This window comes from Symphalangus syndactylus, chromosome 3, assembly GCF_028878055.3.
Source record: "Symphalangus syndactylus isolate Jambi chromosome 3, NHGRI_mSymSyn1-v2.1_pri, whole genome shotgun sequence".
Taxonomy (NCBI): Eukaryota; Metazoa; Chordata; class Mammalia; order Primates; family Hylobatidae; genus Symphalangus; species Symphalangus syndactylus.
The window spans coordinates 20,309,313-20,331,096 of NC_072425.2; the positions used below are offsets into that span (position 1 = coordinate 20,309,313).

The 21,784-nt window shown below is 42.9% G+C and overlaps 1 protein-coding gene across 12 annotated transcripts in view; it reads left to right on the forward strand.

Annotated features, from left to right (window-relative positions):
- The window catches only part of NR6A1 (nuclear receptor subfamily 6 group A member 1), a 258,389-nt gene that overhangs the window by 222,690 nt on the left and 13,915 nt on the right, over positions 1-21,784 (forward strand). For 9 of the 12 annotated variants that reach the window (XM_055271123.2, XM_055271127.2, XM_055271132.2 and 6 more), the window contains 4 exons: positions 9,029-9,084; positions 12,693-12,847; positions 14,552-14,779; positions 16,744-16,998. In XM_055271123.2, the coding sequence (XP_055127098.1) occupies positions 9,029-9,084; positions 12,693-12,847; positions 14,552-14,779; positions 16,744-16,998 (694 nt within the window). The remainder of the gene's footprint in view (positions 1-9,028; positions 9,085-12,692; positions 12,848-14,551; positions 14,780-16,743; positions 16,999-21,784) is intronic. The other 3 variants (XM_055271126.2, XM_055271129.2, XM_055271131.2) reach the window with 1 other exon arrangement.

The window sequence follows — 21,784 nt, forward strand, 5'->3', positions numbered from 1 at the left end:
TGTTACTAACTATTATCTCCAGTTTACAGATACAGCTTAGGGAGGTAAAATGACTTAGCAGTAGTTAGTTTAGGGGTGGTTATGTTGACAGTTAATAGTTACTAAATTATAATTTATTATTAAGCAGAGCTTGTACCTGACCACACGGACAATGTACCGCTTCACATGTCTACCATGTGGCATAGCTGTTTACATGTTGAAATGCCCTGTGTTTACTGGATGATGAATGCCATAGTAGGACATTTGAAGTGTTACCAAGTTAGTCCCCTGCCTGTCTTTCTAACTCATTTCTGAACACTGTGCCTCAGGGATGCCTTACACTGCTGTGCCTGTACTCAGGTTTTTTCCTCCATTTGGAGATCTTTTCCCTTCCCCACTGTCAGTTTCCTCTTATTGAAATCTTTTCCAGCCACCAATACCAAACATGTACTGTCTTGAAGAGTCTGTCAACTTCCTGCCCTCACCCTGTTTTGGTTTTGGCCTCCACTTCTCTCATCTTCCTTTGTTGCCCTCACTGTGAGTATCTTATGAAAGCTTAGTTATTATGGTTTGCCTTCTTGACTACTGTCTCTGATGAATCATCCTGCTTATTCAGCCGGAGTGTGAGATTCTGAAGCTTCCAGCAAAACTCAGCTGTTTTAGGGAAGAAGAAACTTAACCTTATAACCCCTCTGACCATAGTCAGAAGACACATGGAGTATGAGGGACAGGGAGCTAGCTGTCTCCTTAGGACTATTTGCACGCAGAGCAGGCAGACCCAATTGCCTGGTGAAGTCTGCGTCACGGAGAGAAACCCTGCCACCTCCTGGTTGGTGCTGCAAAAGCAGGATTAAAATTGCAGTTGCCATGGGAGTATTTTGGGAGTAAGGAATGTTCTGTATGGACCTGTGGTGGTTGACACATAATTCTCTGCATTTGTCAAAACCCATAGAATTTTACACCACAAAAAAGTAAATGTGAAAATTTGTTTAATTAGCTAGGATGTTTTGGGGGTTACAGGGCAGAGAGAAAGAATGCACACTATGACAAATGCATCTAGCTGGTGTTACAAATGAGTCACATAACCACACTTAAGGGGTTGGAGAAAAAAGGAGGCAACCTTTGAAAAGTGTTTTGACTGTGTACTGTAAGGCTAAAAACAAAAAGAATTACATACAAACAAAGCACTCTAGTTTTTAAAATTTGTTTATCTCAAGGTTATGTGTTAGGAATTTTGTCACTACTTCATTTGTACAATAGAGTAGAATCAGCAAGTAAATATATTGTGGACAATGAGAGTCAGGTTTCTCACATCAGAGAAAGAAAGAAGTTATAAATCAGCAAAGGAGAAGGCTAGAATGAATCCCCTTGTGCTAGATTGGAATCAGTATATCAGTAGGTATTCATGTTTCAGATAGATTTAAAAATACATAGATACCTTGTATTGGTAGGTGAGTTAGTGTACATATGTATATTTCCAAGCTCTAGCCACGGAGAGGGGCTAGAAGCAGATACCCCAGGAGCAATGAGTACACCCAGCACCCAGATCTTGGCTTCCAAATATCAATGAAAGGAATGAGGACCCATTGGAGAACTGGTTGATTCCAAGTCTGGGGTAGGGGAAATATAAAATGATCCTGGAGCATCTTAAGGGGCCAGCAAGTTAGGAAGTGCTTTCTAAAAAAAGAAAGGAAGCATATCAAAGGGCACAGAAGCCAACCTGAAAGAGCTTCTGATGGCCAGCGCTGGAACAACTTGAGGAACAATAACTGTAGGATTAGTGTATAACCCAAAGGATAAAGTAAATATCCATGAGTTCATACCAAAAGAAATAAGTGAATAAATAAAGAGAAGTGATCATTCTTCCTTTTAGTGAATTCTGATTAACAAATGTAGAAGGAGGCCAGGCTTAGTGGCTTACACCTGTAATCCCAGCACTTTGGGAGGCCAAGGCAAGAGGATCACTTGAGCCCTGGAGTTCAAGACCAGCCTGGGGAACATAGTGAGACTCCATCTCTAAAAATAAAAATACAAATATAAGTGTAGAAGGAATGAGGGAAATAGAAAAATCACCATTAGGGCTGGGCACAGTGGTTCATGCCTGTAATCCCAGTACTTTGGGAGGCTGGAGCAGGTGGATTGCTTAAGCTCTGGAGTTCAAGACCAGCCTTGGCAACATGCTGAAACCCCGTCAATACAAAAAAAATACAAAAATTAACTGGCATGGTGGCATGTGCCTGTAGTCCCGGCTACTCTGGAGGTCAGGTAAACCTGGGAGACGGAGGTTGCAGTAAGCCAAGATCACGCCATTGTACTCCACCCTGGGCAACAGACCAAAAAAAAAAAAAAAAAAAAATCACCATTAGAACACCACAGTAATAATTGCAACAAGCAAAACCTACTAATGGATGCTAAATAAGTGGCATCAGTGTCAACAGAAACAGAATATTTGCATAGTCTGCAAATATATAGTAATTACAAAGGGAAAAATAGTAAGTTTATTTAGAGAATTCTGACAGACATAACTTTAGCCAAGTGATCAAGATTAACAGTACCAATAAAACACACCAACATTGTACATGCCCCCGATATGAAACACTGAGAAGGTCACACATATACACACACACAGAGGTAAGTTCACTCAGTCTAATCCTGAGAAAACAGACAAGCTCATATTGAGGGACATTCTTCAGAATAACTGACATTTGACAAAATACCCATTTGAAAAATGTCAAAGTCACAAAAAACAAGGAAAGACTGAGCTGTCACAGATTGGAGACGACTATGAAGGCATGACAGCTAAATGCAATGTGGGCCCCTGGATTGTGTTCTGGAACAAAAGATATCGGTGAAGCAACTGGAGAAATCAAAATAAAGTATGTACTTCCGTTAACAGTATTGTACCAAAGTTAATTTCCTAGTTTTGATGACTAGACATGATTATGTCAAATGTTAAAAGGAGGAGGGTATATGGGAACTCTCCATACTATTTTTGCAACTCTTGTATAAAGTCTAAACTTACCTCAAAATTTAAAAAATTAACTATTAAAAAAATGCAGCTGCCATTTGTGGCTGGGGCTTTTTCACCTATGTGCAAGACAGCTCTCTCTTGTCCTCCATCTTTGGATATGGAACTGAGTATCTTTTCAGACTTGAAAGTTGGCTCATCAGAAAACTCATTAGCAAAGCAATGAGGAAGATCTAAAGAAGGGTGGTGAATGGAGACTGGGCCCTGTCTGTCCATCCCCACTACTGCACTAGTATCCCCCATGTATGTTCCTTACCCATCTTGCAGTCTTCGGGATAAAGTCAGGCTCCTTAAGGTGATTTTCAAGGTCCCTCTTGACACTGGCATCAGCCACCTGATCCCTTTCCTTCTCCATTTGGTGTTCCCCACTCACAATCTGCATTCCATCCTAGTTCTTCAAAAACCCAGTGATGTTTCCTATTTTGCACATGTGGTTTCATCTGCCTGAAAGAAGAGGGGGTTTCATCCCCCCCTTCTTCTACTCCTGACTGCAAGGTTCAGCATTTATTTGTAACATCCTCTAAGAAGCCTTCTCTGACACCACCCCCCACCAGATAACCCTCCTGTGCTTCCACAGCTTTTTTGCATGCCTTCTGCCATAACCCTGATCACCTTGTGTTATCTTTCTCTGTTCACTCGTCTGTTTCCCTCATTATTAGACAATGAGCCCCTTAAGGGCCATGATCAAGTCCTACTTTTCTGTTGGTCCCTCAGCAAATAACTCAGTAGTGATAGGATGCTCCCTGGTTAGATAGATTGACTGTGATGGAGGGCCATGGCAGGAAGTGGGATGGGGAAAATATTGTCAGAGGAGAAATGAGGATACAGTCAGCTTCGTGGTGGGTGGTGGGGGTGGGTTTCATATTAGTTAAGTAACTACGTGAAAAAATAAAAAATTTCCTTAACTCTGTGGTCTCATAACTTGCTAACTCGTTCAAAAGTATAAAGGTCAAGGAAAGCTTCTTGGAGGAGGTGATGTTTGCAGAATGGCATTGTGAGGCAGTGATCCTATGGCATTGCCATATCACTTTACCAGGGTAAAAAGTGTCCCAGGACACAACACAGAGGTCTGCGTGAAGCACTGAGAAATCTCAAGGAGGGATAACATTTGAGCAGAATCTTAAAGAAATCAAAGTTTGTGTTCCTTACAAACATTTTTTTTACATTTCTTACATTTTCCTTAAGAACTTTTTTTTTACATTTTATTATGCCAAAAAAAATTGTAGAGACAAGTTTTCAGCATATTGCCCAGGCAGCTCTTGAACTGAGGATCAAGTTCAGCTGAGCTGAACTGAGCTCAAGCAATTCTCCCGCCTCAGTCTCCCAAAGTGCTGGGATTACAGGCATGAGCATATGCCCCGCCAAAAGGTTGTTTGTTTTTAAACTAATACTTTAAAATTTTTTTCTGTTTTATTTTTAAATAATTTCAAGCTTACAGAAAAGTTGCAACAGTAGTAAGAATTCCCATGGCCGGGCGTGGTGGCGGGCGCCTGTAGTCCCAGCTACTCGGGAGGCTGAGGCAGGAGAATGGCGTGAACCCGGGAGGCGGAGCTTGCAGTGAGCCGAGATCGCGCCACTGCACTCCAGCCTGGGGGACAGAGAAAGACTCCGTCTCAGAAAAAAAAAAAAAAAAAAAAAAGAATTCCCATATGCCCTTTACCCAAATTCACCAATTGTTAACATTTTGCCACATTTGCTTTATCATGCTATTTGTTTTATTATTTTCCCTCCCCCCTCCCCCTTGCTCTTCTTTCTGTCTCTCTCTTTCACCTTCCCCAGTTCCCACAGGTAAGTAAGTGTGTGTGCACCTGCATGTGCGCACCTTCTTAGCTGTTTGAGAGTGAAGCATAGGCAGTGTTCCTCTTATTTCTAGCAATCACGGTACTGTTATTAAAATCAGGAAATTTAACATGACACAATACTATATTATTAGCAGATCTTATTCAATTTTTGCCAGTCATCCCACTGTCCTTTATAGCAATTTTATTTTTTCTGATCTAGAAGCCACTTCAGGAAATCACATTACATTTTGTTTTTATGTATTTTCAGTCTCTTTTAATCTGAAATAGTTCCTCAGTCTTTCTTTGTCTTTATTAACATTGTCGATTTTGAAGCAAATAGGTCATGTATTTTGTAGAATATCCCTTAATTTGGGCTTGTCAGTTGCCTCACGATTACATGCAGGTTATGCATTTTTCGCAAGAATGCCATAGAAATGATGTTGTGTCCTTCTTAGACCATAATATCAAGAGCACATGATGTAAGTGTATACCCATTATTGGTGATATTAACTTGAATCACTTGGTTATGATGATGTCACTTAGGGAAGGTGGTGGTGTCAGATTTTTCCACTTTTTAAGTTTCTTTCTAGTGCAGGCAACATATGCAGAGACAGAACTATGTAAAACAGAATAGCATGACTAAAGACTAACAAATAGTTATCTATATGTAGGGTATAGCATTTATGGCAAGAGATGAGGATGAGAGGTCCCACCAGAACCAGATGCTAGATGGTCTTGAATGCCATGCTAAGGAGCTTAGATTTGGCCCATGGACCAAAGGCGCCACCGACAGGTTTTGAGGGGAGCTTTGATGTAGTTAGCTTTGTTATTTATGGTTTCTGGGTTTTGTTGACTGCCTAGGCCCAAGCAAATGAAGAATGGTAGGCATATGAGTTCCAAAGCAGAAAAAGTATTTGTGGTGCCTTCTGAGAAGATAGAAGAGCCATGGCTAGGGCCATTCTCTTTCTTAGACTTAGATAAGAGTTACAGCAGAACCATTCCTAATACTGCACACAGGAGCCATTTGTTCTTTTTAATCAAATCACTGCCAGATAGATTTTAGCCCTGCTGAAAAACTTGTTAGTTCAGTGTGGCGTCAAGGAATAAGCACAGCTTTAGAATCAGAAGATCTAAATGGAAACCAGCTCTGTCATTTCTTCCCTGAGCAAATCTCTTTACCTCTCTGAGCTCTGTTTCCTCATCTCAAAAATGCGTGGGAGAATAATACACCTTCCAAGGTGGTTGTGAGGATCACATGAGATAACATACATATGTGCAAGAACATTATAAGTTGGAAAATATGGTCCAAGGTTTTATTTTTAACAGAGGCACTGTGGCACATTGTATTGATTTCCACACTTCAGGTGGTTTCATGGCATCTTGACCGATTTTATCATCTCTAAATGGGTACTGCTGTTTATATTAGTCTTTCAATAACTTTTAAAAATCAAAGCTAATTTTTAAAGTCAATTCTTTACCACCTCATTAAAATTTTGTTCTGTTTTATTTTGAAATAATTTCAAGCTTACAGAAAATTTGCAACAGTAGTAAGAATTCCCATCTGCCCTTTACCCAAATTCACCAGTTGTTAACATTTTGCCATGTGAGTTGCACATCAGAATAAATGTATAATTTAAGAATAATTAATAATTAAGAATGTATAATTAAGAGTTTATGCACCACCTAAAAGTATCTTATGTTTCTCCACTAGGATGCATACATAGTAGTAGTAGAAAGAAGTCTGATCTTAGAGTCTGATAGCGTGGGTTCCAACCCTGATTCTGCTCTTTAGTTTCTGTCTTTTCCAGCAAAATACTTCATTCTGTGAGCCTTAGATCCATCTGTTCAATGAGAGTGATACTAATACTTTACTCATGAGTGATTTTACCTCAGAGAACAGTATGTAACACATAGTAGATTTCTATCATATATGCATTTTCTTATTCTGGGTGGGGTTGAGGAAGAAGATGAACATTTTTTTGAGATGGAGTTTTGCTCTTGTTGTCCAGGCTGGAGTGCAATGGCACCATCTCAGCTCACCGCAACCTCCACCTCCCGGGTTCAAGCAATTCTCCTGCCTCAGCCTCCCGAGTAGCTGGGATTATAGGCATGTGCCACCACACCCGGCTAATTTTGAATTTTTAGTAGAGACGTGGTTTCTCCATGTTGGTCAGGCTGGTCTTGAACTCCCAATCTCAGGTGATCTGCCCTCCTCAGCCTCCCAAAGTGCTGGGATTACAAGTGTGAGCCATTGCACCTGGCCGATGAGCTTTTGAATTTCAGAACGAGAGATTGGCAAGATGTAAATCTTTGAGACATGTGGCTCTTTAAATGAAAAGTAAAGTATGTTGCGTTCTTTTCACACCTCCAGGACAGTGAAAATGAGGTAACAGCTGAACTATTAATATATTTGGTGTTGTATGCCAGTGACAGATCTTTGTTCTCTTCCTATGAGCTGAAATAAAGACATGTGAGATGTTATTATTGGAAATAGAAATGCCCAAAGACTGTCATTGACCATGGAACAGCAGAGAAGCGATTGTAAAGATTTTAGAACTTGAAATTAGATTGAAAGAGACCTCCCAGCCAGCAAGCAGCATACATCTAGCTCTAACATAGGCTATGTATGTTTCTTACTCCAAATTCACAACAGCTTTTTATAAAGCAGACCGACCATGTTGCCTCCACTTAGCACATGAAAATATTAAGATTCTAGCAAAGTTGAGAATAGAACCTTGGATTTTTAACTCAAAGAGGCTAGGGAGAGGGAAGGATTAGTTACTAAGTGCGTACTTTACATGCAAGGCCCTAGGGTTGGTGTTTTAGCCATACCATTTTATGTAATGTAACGTAAAACAAGTACCAGTATTCTCTCTTTTCATTTCAGTAAAGCCAAAGTCCAGAGAGGCAAAGAAACTTGTTCATAATTATACAGACCAGGAAGAAACAGGATTTGGACCCTAACTTACTTAATTCTGAATTTCCTGTCAGCCTTTTAGTTACCTCAGAAACAGGGTTATACTTGGAGCTCCCACCTTTTGAGGCAATCAGTCCCTGCCTCAGGAACTTTCTAGATTCCTTATGTTAATTTTTTAAAGTGGCAGGTATATCCTAGGAAGGCCTGCTATTACATAATGTCATTAGCTTATCTTCTGTTATTGTTAACATTAACCTCTTCCAAGCTACCCTCCACAGTGGCTGTCACAAAGATTTTTGAAAAATCCCAATATGACCGCAGTGCCCCCCTACATTCCTTCTTGTCCTCAAGCTCCTTAGCTAAAGTTATACCCTAGTCTGGCATTCAAGGCTCTTTATGATCTAGGCCCAATAGGCCTTTCCACCCTTATCTCATGCTACTCTTCCCCCACATAGGCCACCCTTCCCCTATGCTTTAGCCAGATTAAGCCACTTGGAAGTTTCCAGAAAGAAGAGCTTATTCTTACCTTCAGCTTGCTTTTTTGTACACTGTTCACTCAGCCTGGAGCACTCTTTTCCTGGCTGCCTAAATCCTACTTAACCTTTAAGACTCAGTTCAGAAGTTTTCTTTTCCAGAAAGGATTGCCTAATACTGTGGTCCTACTATAATTGCAAATCAGGGGTTCTTCTCTATGCCCCTGTATTAAGTGTTCCATAAAGAGTGATGATAATATTAGTAGTAGTTGTTATTCTTAGTCAGGAGATACTACTTAAAGGATGCTTTTTATACTTACAAAATGCTAGGTAAGCTCCTTCAACTACACAGGTGCTCTACTGACTGCCTTTGCAGGGAGAAACCATTGAAGTAAAAATTCTGATTAATGAAAAAAACAAAAAACCTGTTCTGATTCTACAAATCAAACCTAAACTTAGGCTGGGAATACAAACTATTTTATTTAAAAATGGAAATACTCTGTCCGCCCCCCCCTCTAGAATTTGTCAGAACCTTAAGATGCATCATCCTGGCAGGATGTTTGTAACTGAAGGACTAGTGAACAGTGTTATCACCTTTTTTGAATATATTGAATGTATACAGTGTGTGTAGTATGTACGCAATGCCTTGGGGGCCCCAAAATATTGCTGCCTATGAAGGAGCCTGGAATAATAGAAATAATTGTGTGCTTTGGGTCCAGAAGGACCTGTGTTTTAATCTTGGATTCACCAATTACTGTCTTATGCTTTTGGCCAAGTAAATTCTCTTTTTGTGCTAAGACTTATATGAGTGTGCTTCTGACTGCGTTTCTTGACTTATGTTTCCTTCCAGCTATCAGAGAAGATGGCATGCCTGGAGGCCGGAATAAGAGCATTGGGCCAGTCCAGGTGAGTTCTAGACCTCAGTCTCTGTGGTCCATCCTGGAAGCCCAGGGCTCCAGCTGTTCCTGAAACTGCTCACCTTGATTCTTTCATCTGCTGCTGAGGAGAGTCATCTTTGCTTTCATTTCTGTAAAAGTGGTTTTACATCCTGGATGTGAAAGTGCTTTGAAAATCTTAAATACGTAAGTTAATGATTAAAGCTCTTCCTGTGATCCCTCAGCCTTTCCTAAGGATTTCACAGACAGTGAACCCAGTTATGGTTCTGAACCATCCAGAGGACTTTTTGATCAATCCTTAAGGTTATAGATAACTAAGCCTGGCAGAAATGAGCAAGACTACTTTGCTTTGTTCGTTTCATCTAAAAAATATATCAGCAGAATATTATTGTCTTATTGTAGAGTAGGAATGATAATACCCCCATTCAATCCCACAGACATTTACTGAGTTCCTGCTCTTCCAGGCCCTATACTGTGAACTCAGTCTAATGGGAGAAACAGATAGGTAAACAGACATCATAGTAAGGTGAGAGGTAACAGAGGATGCCCAGGGACTACAGAGGGAGGGGCATCTATTCTGTTTGGGCTAGAGCCGTGGTTGGGGACTAGAGACACTCAAGAAAATAGACTGTGAAAAGACCCAACGATGAATCTCTATGACAAGGAGTTTGTTCAATTAGGCTGGAACATTGGGCACATGTAGTAGAGTGGCAGAAGATAAGGCAGATTCCTTGAATTTGGAATCAGTTCATTAGGGAGTGGCCTTCAACTGTCTTTGACTACAGCTCCTTAGGAGTAGTCTTTGTGGGGCCAGCCTACACCGCTTGTTCTTAACCTGTTGTTCTTACTTGCCAGCAGAAGAGCTTCATGAGAGTAGAAAATTGGATATATCTCTGCCAATCAGGTGAATCCCTTGGCACACTAGTAGGCAGAGAGCATGCCTTAGGAATTACTAGTGGCCAGGAACAGTGGCACACGCCTGTAATCCCAGCACTTTGGGTGGCTGAGGCAGGAAGATCGCTTGAGGCCAGGAGTTCAAGACCAGCCTGGGCGACATAGCAAGACAGACCCTGTCTCTACCACAAATAAAATTTTAAAAAACTATTATTGTTACTGGTATGAGCCAAGAGGCAACCACTAAAAGGTTTTATTTAGATTTGCATTTTAGAAAGATCATTCTAGCAGGTAGAAATGGTTTGTGAGGAGTGAGGTGAGGGTGAGTGAAACTGAGGGAGAGAGAAAGCAGAAGGTTTTCACAGAAGTACAGGCAAGAGATACAGATAATAGTTTGAAGCAGAGCAATGGCAGTGCAGATTGAGGGGAGAGAATAGACTCAAGAGATATTTACTGGGTAAATTTATAGGATTTAGCCAGATAAATGTGAGGGAATGAAAGAAAGGTGTTTGGAGTTGTCTTAAGACATACACTGATGATGTTTGGGGGATTTCCTATCATATGAGCACAGCATACATTCAATCAGGCTGTGTGACTCCCAACTCTGCTGTATTTATTCTTTTTTTCTAAAACATTTTTATTCTTGTTATTCAAGTCATATATATGTCTTATAAATTCTTTTTGTGTTTTGGTCTGGACTAATAGCTGCTCTTTTTTATTATGGCAGAAGTTAAAACCATATAACATGAAATCTACCTTTTGAACAAAATTTTAATTATACAGTACAGAGTTGTTAACTATATGCACACTCTGATACAGCAAATCTTTAGAACTTTTTCATCTCTTACATGACTGAAATGCTATACCCATTAGACAGCAGTTCCTCATTTTCGTCTCCCTTTGCCCATGGCAGCCACCATTCCACTTTCTGCTTAGAAGAGTCTGACTACCTTAAATACCTCATAAAGTGGAATCATGCAGTATTTGTGCTTCTGTGACTAGTTTATTTCACTTGGTGTAATGTCATCATGGTTCACCGTTGGTATAGCATATAACAGGACTTCCCTCTTTTTTAAGGTGTTTTATGTATATATCACATTTTCTTTATGCATTTCTCTGTGATCGGACACTTAAATTGTTTTCACTTCTTGACTATTTTTAATAATGCTGCAGTGAACGTGGAAGTGCAGATAATCTCTTCACAATCCTGATTTCAGTTCTTTGGGATAAATACCCATAGATGGGATTGCTGGATCATATGTTGGTTCTATTTTTAACTTTTTGAGGAACCTCCATGCTGTTTTCCATAGTGGTTGCACCGTTTTACATTCCCACTAACAGTGCACAAGGGTTTCCATTTCTTCACATCCTTACCAGCACTTGTTATTTTCTGGACTGGTTGTTATTTGTTTGTTTTTGGGTTTTTTTGTTGTTGTTGTGTTCTTTTACATATAACAGACATCCTAACAGGTGTGAGGTAATATCTTCAAGTTTTGATTTGTATTTTCCTGATGATAAGTGATATTGAGCATCTTTTTATATACCTATTGGTCATTTGTCTTCTTTGGAGAAATGTCTGCTCAAGTTTCTTGTTCATTTTTCAATGGGTTTTGTTTTGTTTTGTTTTCTGTTCCTGAGTTATGGGAGTTCCTTGTATGTTGTGGATGTTGACCCCTTATCAAATGTATGGTAATATATTCTCCCATTTCATAGGGTATCTTTTTACCCTGTTGATTGTTTCCTTTGTTGCACAGAAGCTTTTTAGTTTAATGTAGTCACACTTGGCTGTTTTTGTTCTGTTGTCTGTACTTTTGGTGTTGCATCCAAGAAATCACTGCCAAGACCAGTTTTATGAAGATTTTGCCCTGTGTTTTCTCCAAGGAGTTTTATAGTTTTAGATCTTACATTTAAATATTTAATCTATTTTGAGGTTGACTTCTGTGAACGGTATAAGGGTTCGACGTCTTTTGGGGGGTGGGGGCAGGGCATGTGGATGTAGTTTTCCCAGCACTATTTGTTGAAGAGAGTATCCAAAATGTGGTGATAGAAAGCCTCACAAAGGATATGACATTTGGAGTTTTTTGTTTGGTTTTGTTTTGTCTTCTTTTAAGACAGGGTCTTGCTCTGTCACCCAGACTGGGGTGGGTTAGTGTGATCATGGCTCACTACAGCCTCAATCTTCTGAGCTTAGGCCAGAATCTCCTGCCTCAGTCTCCAGAGTAGGTAGGACTACAGGCATGCATCACCAGGCGCAACTAATTTTTCTATTTTTTGTAGAGACGGGTTTCACTGTGTTGCCCAGGCTGGTCTTGAACTCCTGAAACTCCCAAAGTTTTGGGATTACAGGCATGAGCCACCATGCCTGGTGAGAGGTGACATTTGAATTGAATCTTAAAGGGCAAGTAGGAGATTGTCATTGAGGAGTGGTGTTTCAGGGTTAGAAAAGAATAGCCTCAAGGACAAAAAGGAGTTGAAAGAACCTTGAGGCTTCACGGCTTGAGAGTAGCGTAAATGAGCAGGAGGAAGGCCACGAAGGGCCATGGTGCCAGTAGGAAGGAAGCCACGCCGTCCTAAGATTAGTGAGAGGCTGGGAGTATGGGGATGGAGGAGAGGGAACCTAGGTTTCTGGGAAATCCTATGAGATTTAAATAAGCTCTCAGTCCTGAAGAAAGAACAGAGAGTGTCTTGAGCACCCATCTAACATGTCTCAATTCCTTGTCAAAGATATCAGAAGAAGAAATCGAAAGGATCATGTCTGGGCAGGAGTTTGAGGAAGAGGCCAATCACTGGAGCAGCCATGGTGATAGTGACCACAGTTCCCCTGGGAACAGGGCCTCGGAGAGCAACCAGCCCTCACCAGGCTCCACACTGTCCTCCAGGTGAGCTTTAAGGCAAACCCATGGTCATCATCTAGGGATCCCCCACCAAGGGGAGACCTCCAGAAAACCTCTGGCTGAGTATCCCTGCCAGGCTGTCTCAGCCATTGTACTGTTGCTCCCTCAGACTCTTGGAGTAGGGGTCAGGATGATTGAAAACAGTGTTTCCCAGCCCCTTTTATGCTAAAGACCTTGAAAATGTCAGTGGTCTCTTCTGCAGACTGATAAAGTGCTATAGCTTCTATCCATGCCCATGCATTCTTCACCTAACAGAATAACATTTTAAATGTTGCCATTTTCCCTCATTTATCACTGAAATAAACCTTTTTGACAGTTTTGAATTAAACTATAATTTCTCTGTCTCACAAGAGTCAATGTTTTTCACTTTATAAATTTTAAGAAACATTGAAGGCTTTTTAAGCCAGTCAAATTTGCTGCTATCAGAGAATACAAACTTAGAAACTCTTGGTTCAAGCATATCTTTAGTTAGTTGTCGAGTGTGAAATAGAGCCTTCAGCTATTAGGGAAGCTTTCCTTTCCCCAGAAACCTTTCTTATAGGATATGGATTGACAAACTTTTTCTGCAAAGGCCAGATAATAAATATTTTCAGCTTTCCGGGCCTAATGGTTTGGATCTCAGCTTCTGTGTTCTGCCTTTGTAGTGTGAAAACAGCCATGGCCATGGACATTATGTGAACCAGTGAGCATGGCTGTGTTCCAAAATAGGCAGTGGGCTGGATTTAGCTTGCAAGCCAAAGTTTGCCAACCCCAGTTACAGGAGATACATTTAGGCAAAAGCTGGAGGATTTTTTTTTTCTTAAGAGATGCCAGGCATGGTGGCTCACATCTGTATTCCCAGCACTTTGGGAGGTCAAGGTGGGTAGATGGCTTAAGTCCAGGAGTTCAAGACCAGCCTAGGCAACATGGCAAGACTCTGTCTTTTGTTTTTTTTTTTAATTAAGTACTTTTAAAAAAAAAAAAAAGAGATGGAGTCTTGCTATGTTGCCCAGGCTTGTCTCAAATTCCTAGCCTTAAGTGATCCTCCCACCTCAGCCTCCCAAGTAGCTGAAACTGTAGGTGCACACCACTGTGGCTGGCTTAGGTTTTGTTTTGTTTTTTTAATTAGTTAACAGAGTGGTTAGCTTTCTCCAAGAAAGGAAAGAAAGGCAAAAATCTACCTTTGTCTCCATATTTAATTAAAGCTTTTATCCCATTCAGGTGCTCCTTCGTTTGTTCTTTCCTTGGACTATTTAGGGGGTTGTTGCCACATGCCAGGTTCCTTGCTAGATGCTGGATTTGTTTTGTAGCCTAGCCAGGCACTTAGCCTGTCTGTGCCTTAGTTTTCCTAGCAGTATTATAATACAAATACTCACTTTGTCATCATAGTCTACACGTATCTGTTAAAAAACTGTCCAGACATGGCACCTATACAAAGAATTCATTGAACCAATATTTATTCATTAGCTACTCTGCCATGCACTGAGTGTCCAGTGGTGACCCCAACATTCATATACCCATAGAGTCTTTGTCTTACAGATGGAAATCTAGTAGGAGAGACATGAATTTAACTATTAATTATGCCCCCTGGCTTGATGAAGACACATACCTCATGTTCAAAGAATACCTAAAGTCACCTTCTGGCTCACTTCCTTTGAGTAATTACTAGACTTGCCATGCCTCTGTTTGACGCAAGACTTTTCTCTCCAGTAGGTCTGTGGAACTAAATGGATTCATGGCATTCAGGGAACAGTACATGGGAATGTCTGTGCCTCCACATTACCAATATATACCGCACCTTTTTAGCTATTCTGGCCACTCACCACTTCTGCCCCCACAAGCTCGCAGCCTGGATCCCCAGTCATACAGTCTGATTCACCAGCTGTTATCAGCCGAGGACCTGGAACCATTGGGCACGCCCATGTTGATCGAAGATGGGTGAGTGAGCTCTGCCCTTCTTGGCCCCTTGCAGTCTCAAAGTGTCCCTACCCCACACCCAGTGGCTCCCTGGCTCCTATACCCGTGGCTTCAGAATGAGTTGGGGGGATAATGACTCAAGTGTCAGAGGCCAAATCTGTGGTTATCTTTGAAACCAGTGATCTCTTATTTTTTCCTTAAGCATCCTTTCTCATGGAGTTGAGGTTACTTTCCAGTTCCTATGGAATTGAGATAAGAAGGGCATTTGTTTCTGCTTGGGCCTAGGTAAGCCAGGTCCTGGGATGGGTCGGAGCACTTCCATGCTGGAGATGAGCAGTAATTTTGGAAATAGTTATATATCAGATATAGGCTCCTTCACAAAGCCCTAGCTGGTTGTAGCCTGTCTGCACCCCTCACCAGCATCCCCATGGCTAGCCTGGTGGCATGTGACCACTTTAAGTGCAGGCTTGATGGGTGGAAGGAGTATTCTTTCAGTCTTTAGTCAACTCTACCTGAGGAGATAATAGTTCAGCCTTCGGGCCTACCCGTTGCTGCATCCATTACTCCTTTGGCCTAGAGCATAAGCGATTTGAGTGTTATCAAGCTTAGACCTCCCAGGAAGGTATCCTGAGATTTCTTAAGCTACTTTCCAGTTTCAGAAGAGGAGATTAAAATAACTACCCACAAGGAGGTCACACAAACCCTTTGTAAATCTAGATGTAGGAAGCCGGGTATGGTGGCTCATGCCTGTAATCCCAGCACTTTGGGAGGCCTAGGTGGGCGAATCACCAGGTCACGAGTTGCAGACGAGCCTGGCCAACATGGTGAAACCCCGTGTGTACTAAAAATACAAAAATTAGCTAGGTGTGGTGGCACGCGCCTGTAATCCCAGCTACTCAGTAAGCTGAGGCAGGAGAATTGCTTGAACCCAGGAGGTGGAGGTTGCAGTGAGCCGAGATTGTGCCACTGCATTCCAGCTCTGGGTGACAGAGCAAGACTCCGTCTCAAAAAAAAAAAAAAAATTTAGATATAGGAGTGTGAGGAAAAGTCTTGGCAAGGGGCCTTGAGAGGAAGTAAGCTGAAACTCTTGGGTCTGTGAGTCTATGGTCTCAAAGGCCCCTTTTATTCCAGCTTTATCTTAAAGGAAAGGCTGAGCAATGCTGGTTCCTGAACTCACCACCAGGGGGTGGAGTGAGAGCAGAAAAAGCTTCTGAACTTGTTCTGTTCTCTTCAGTGGTCTGGACGCGAGGCTTATTTTTGTGCCAGTTCCTTTGTTGGGTGGGCATCAGATCCACCCCATTAGAGTTCCATTGCCAGAATTTGAACAGGAGTGACTTGGATTTTCTCTAAGACGTGGAACATTAGCGAACACCAACAATGAAAGTCATATTCCCTGACAACTGGACGCATTTCTTTCTTTCTTTTTTTTTTTTTTTTTTTTTTTAGACAGAGTCTTGCTCTGTCGCCCAGGCTGAAGTACATTAGCGCAATCTCAGCTCACTGCAATCTCCGCCTCTCAGGTTCAAGTGATTCTGCTGCCTCAGCCTCCCGAGTAGCTGGGATTACAGGCATATGCTACCACGCCCGGCTAATTTTTGTATTTTTAGTAGAGATGGGGTTTCACCATGTTGGCCAGGCTGGTCTCGAACTCCTGACCTCAAGTGATCCACCTGCCTTGGCCTCCCAAAGTGCTGGGATTACAGGCATGAGCCATTGCACCCAGCCAATTGCACACATTTCTAAGTCTCTTTTCCCCTCGGCAGCCTTTCCTTACCAGACCCACCTCTCCAGCCCTGAACTTGCTGCTGGCCTCAGCCCTCCCCCTTTATCATAAAATCACACTGAATGGAACTGGAGACCCGTGGGCATGGAGCAAGGAGCCCATTGCCAGGGTCTCTTTGTGCCCTTGGGACTACCTTCTCTCTGTACCCTTATCCTCACCCTCCGACCAATGGAAGTGACTTTCCCCTGTCCCTGCCCCTCAGATATGCTGTGACACAGGCAGAACTGTTTGCCCTGCTTTGCCGCCTGGCCGACGAGCTGCTCTTTAGGCAGATTGCCTGGATCAAGAAACTGCCTTTCTTCTGCGAGCTCTCCATCAAGGATTACACGTGCCTCCTGAGCTCTACATGGCAGGAGCTAATCCTGCTGTCTTCCCTCACCGTTTACAGCAAGCAGATCTTTGGGGAACTGGCTGATGTTACTGCCAAGTACTCGCCCTCCGATGAAGAGCTACACAGGTGAGGGCTCCTGGCTGGGGAAGAAATACCAAACAACCAAACAATTGTCATCCCTGTAAGGCAGAGTTGCCTGGCCCTTCAGAGGATAGGCACTACACCTCATAGGCCTGGATTTGAATCCTCACTCTGCCACTGACTAGATTTGTGACCTTGGCCAAGTCTCTGATCCTCAGGTTCTGAACTGGTAAAATGGGGTGATAACAGAATTTCCCCAGTAAGATGGTTGTTACGAATACATTTTATGCATTCAAGCTTAGCAGAATGCTGAGCTGTAATTTTTTTTAAAAATTAATTATTTTTTGAGACAGAGTCTCATTCTGTCGCTCAGGCTGGAGTGTAGTGGCGCGATCTTGGCTCATTGCAACCTCTGCCTCCAGGGTTCAAGTGATTCTCCTGCCTCAGCCTCCCAAGTAGTTGGGATTTCAGGTGCCTGCCACCACGCCTGGCTAATTTTTGTATTTTTAGTAGAGATGGGGTTTCACCATGTTGGCCAGACTGGTCTCAAACTGCTGACCTCAAGTGATCTACCCGTCTCAGCCTCTCAAAGTGCTGGGATTACAGGTGTGAGCCACCGCACCCAGCTGATCTTTATTATACTTGGATTACTGAGATAATGCATCCAGGAAAAATGAAAATATAAATTCTGCCTACAAGGCAAGAGAGGCTCTGAACTGGAGTTTACAATCCAAGAAAGAGACCTAGGAGTCATTTTGGTACCTATAGTGTGCCAGGCACTAGGCTAGATTTTTTTTTTGAGACGGAGTCTGGCTCTGTCACCCAGGCTGGAGTGCAGTGGTGCGATCTTGGCTCACTGCAAGCTCCACCTCCCAGGTTCACGCCATTCTCCTGCCTCAGCCACCCGAGTAGCTGGGACTATAGGGGCCCGCCACCACGCCCGGCTAATTTTTTGTATATTTACAAAAGTAGTAGTAGAGACGGGGTTTCACCGTGTTAGCCAGGATAGTCTCGATCTCCCAACCTCGTGATCCGCCTGCCTCCCAAAGTGCTGGGATTACAGGCGTGAGCCACTGCACCCAGCCTAGGCTAGATATTTTTAATTGTCTTCTTTTTTTCTCACAGCCTCCAGCCTTATAGGTGGTGTTGTGCCTATTTTATAGATGAGAAAACTGAAATTCAGAGAGACTTCCCCGTAAGAGTTTGGGATTTGAATCCAGAGCCTTAGATTTGAGCATATGCCTGCCTGCCTGAAAAGCTTAGGTTCTTTGACTCCATCTGACATGTGGTGAGATGTTGAAAGGATAGGACTAAAAGACTGAGATACTCTCTTTGTCATTTTCTGGCATAAAATTTTATCCCAGCTGGCCAGTATCCTTAAAACCTCCCTGTCCAGAGTGGGTCGTCTCCCTGCTGTTCTGGGGCCTGTCCAAGCACACTTTTTACTCATTTACTCTGCAGACCTGGAGCACAGGGTGGCCATATTTTCTGACCCCTAAAATCAAGACAGATGATCTGCTGAGATGACTTTCTGCCTTGTTAATCCATATGAAAAGTCTTATAGCCAGGCGCGTGGCTCATGCTTGTAATCCCAGCACTTTGAGAGGCCAAGGCAGGCGGATCACCTGAGGTTGGGAGTTTGAGACCAGCCTGACTGACATGGAGAACCCCTGTCTCTACTAAAAATACAAAAATTAGCCAGGTGTGGTGGCACATGCCTGTAATCCCAGCTACTCGGGAGGCTGAGGCAGGAGAATCGCTTGAACCTGGTAGGTGAAAGTTGCAGTGAGCTGAGATTGTGCCATTGCACTCCAGCCTAGGCAACAAGAGCGAAACTCCGTCTCAAAAAAAAAAAAAAAAAAAAAAAAAAGTCTTATAATGCTTAATTTGTATTTAAATAGACATTTCAATAAATGACCTTTATTGGCCAGTTCAAAATACTGGAAGTCATGGGATTCCAGGGCACCAAGAAGGAGAAAAGAAAAGGTGCCCCTGGCCGGGCATGGTGGCTCACCCCTGTAATCCCAGCACTTTGGGAGGCCGAGGCGGGCAGATCACGAGGTCAGGAGATCGAGACCATCCTGGCTAACATGGTGAAACCCCGTCTCTACTAAAAATACAAAAATTAACCAGGGATGGTGGCGGACGCCTGTAGTCCCAGCTACTTGGGAGGCTGAGACAGGAGAATGGCGTGAACCCGGGGAGGCAGAGCTTGCAGTGAGCCGAGTTTGCGCCACTGCACTCCAGCCTGGGTGACACAGTGAGACTGTGTCTCAAAAAAAAAAAAAAAAAAGACGCCCTATCCATGAAAATTGGAGAGGGGAAATAGCAGCCCTTACACTTTTCTTCACAGAACTGGGGTCCATCTCCCCCTCCCACCCAGTTGTGGCATAAAGACAAGCCAAGACTCAAGCAGAGAACAGTACTCCAAGACGTGCAAGGGCCCTTTGCACAGCTAGGGGAGGGAGGAGTCAGCTTGCTGACTCTCTGTACTTGTTTTCTAGTATTTCCTTATTAATGATGCTTACTGCCTTCAGGGTGATCTGTAAATGACAGAGTTTTGAACCCAGCTGACACTCTGTCTGGTAAATAGAGATATCTGATTTTGCAGTTGACCTAACCCCTTGTCCAGAGACTCTAATTCATTGTTTCCATCAAATTCCTGTCTCCTGCTCCATAACTCTGCTCCATAGGGGTGTTTGGATAGCAGTCAGCCTGCTCTGATGCTGTCAGGGTTTGCAGAGCTGGCCCAAGGAGCCCAGCCTCTCTGGGTGCCTGGAATCTACCAGTTTGGCCTGGGACTACAAGATCAGCCTTTGGACTCCACTTCTGAGTAATGGGTTTGCCCAGGCCCTCTGCAGGCAGGCAGGGGTCACTGGCAGTACAGGGTTTTCTTTGGCTTTGAGCTTCATAAGGCATCCTATCTCACTGTAGCCAGTCCCTTAAGCCCCAAGACCAAGGCAAAAGTCAATAACAGCAGGAGTAGTGAGGAAACTTTTCCTTCCTTGGTAGGAATTTTTCTGATCAAGGAGGATCTAAAGCTGTACCGTCCACTACAGTAGCCACTAGCCTCATGTGGCTTTTAAAATGTAAATTTATTAAAATAAGAAATTTAGTTCTCATTTGCACCAGCCACATTTCAAGTGCTCAGTAGCCACATGGCGAGTGGCTACTAGTACAAATAAAGATCATTTTTATCATCACATAAAGTTTTATTGAACGTTGCTGTCTTTAGAACATGTGTTGCTGCTGAGCTGTCAAGTGGGTTCTGAGAATAGGAATGGATTTGTTGTTAGGACTCTACTGTGGAATCCATCGATGGAAAAATAACAGTTAAACTTCAACATGTTAGTTCTGATTCCATGGCCATTTACTAAGTATCATGTGTTTTGTGGGGAGGAAGCTGGGATCACAGGTGATGCAGACATGGTTTCTGACTCAGAGTCCCTATCCTTGATTTAGGGGACTGGGAGGCAAAAAGAAGCAGATACAGCTTACAGTGCAGGGTTGTGTTGGTGGAGATGGCGGGGCATCTGAAGAGAGCTGTACAAGCATAGACCGAGGAGTGAGTACGTCTGTTCGCAGGGTCAGGGAAGACTTACCAGAGGAACAGACATTTGAGCTGCACCTTGAAGTGGGAATTTCTAGGTACATTGTAGAGAACAGGAAGGAAGGAAGGCAGGAGATAACACAAAGTCCCAGAAGTTAGAGATCCTGGATGGTTGCTATGTGCAGGGAATCAAAAGCAATTCTGTGGATTTAGGGTATAAAGAGAATGTATCTAAGACAGAGAAATGAGGGGAGAATTGACTAGAGAGAAAGATACAGGCACGACAGGTCATGAAGGTGCTCAAATGTCAATCTAAATAATTTGGGGTTTGTTGTGTAAATAGTATTAAATCTTGGGAAGTTTTTAAGTGAAGGAATTACACAGTCAGGTTGCATTTTAGAAAGATCTCTATGGCAGTAAAGTTCAGGATGGATTGGCGTGGACAAGACTGGAGCATGGTGGCTGGGTAGGAAGGAGGCTGTTCTATAGCCCAGGTAAAGGAGAACAAGGCCTGGACAAAGCAGCGGTGACTGTGGAGACAGAGGGGAGTACAAAGCCAAGAGATGTCAAGGAGATAAAGTCAGTGGGACTTCAGTGAGTGGAAAATGTTGGTGATGACTGCTGATTTTTTGGACTAGCCAGGCAGCTGGGCACCAATTTTCTTAGCCAGGATGAAGGAGCAGGGAAGAACAGGATGGGAGATGAGTAACTCTGAGTTTGGTTTAGGTGTCTGTGGAGTCTGAGATGCATGTAGGACTGCCTAGGAGGTCATAGGAAGTGGAAGAACCTCTAGAGTCAGGTGAACCACTGGAAAGCAGTAACCGCTCTGCTAGACACCCAGGCTGTGGAGTCTGTAATTGGCCATAACACTCTCCTACCTTGCCTGCTACTGCCTTGCTCCCACTCCCCCAGATGGCCTTTACTTCTTCACAACTCTTGAGTGCAAGTGAGTTCCTGCTGTCATGGAAAGGCTTTTCCCAGATGATACATGATCACCTCCTTTTCTCTTCTCAAATATTGAATCAAATTTATGGTGCCCATATTCCTTAATCACACTGTTATCAGACAGTGAACCGGGTGAATTTGATTTAAAGCAGATTGTAGCACCAGCCAGTGACTGCTCCTGGCCCTAATCAAGACTCCTCTCAGGAGAAGATGCCTTGAGCTAGATGGGCTTTAATGGGCACTTCTATCTCATGAGCACCGGCTCCATTTCTGCTAGATCTCTGGAAAGTTGCCTCCCAGCTTCCCTGCCTAACTATAAGGCTCAGGAAACAGGCT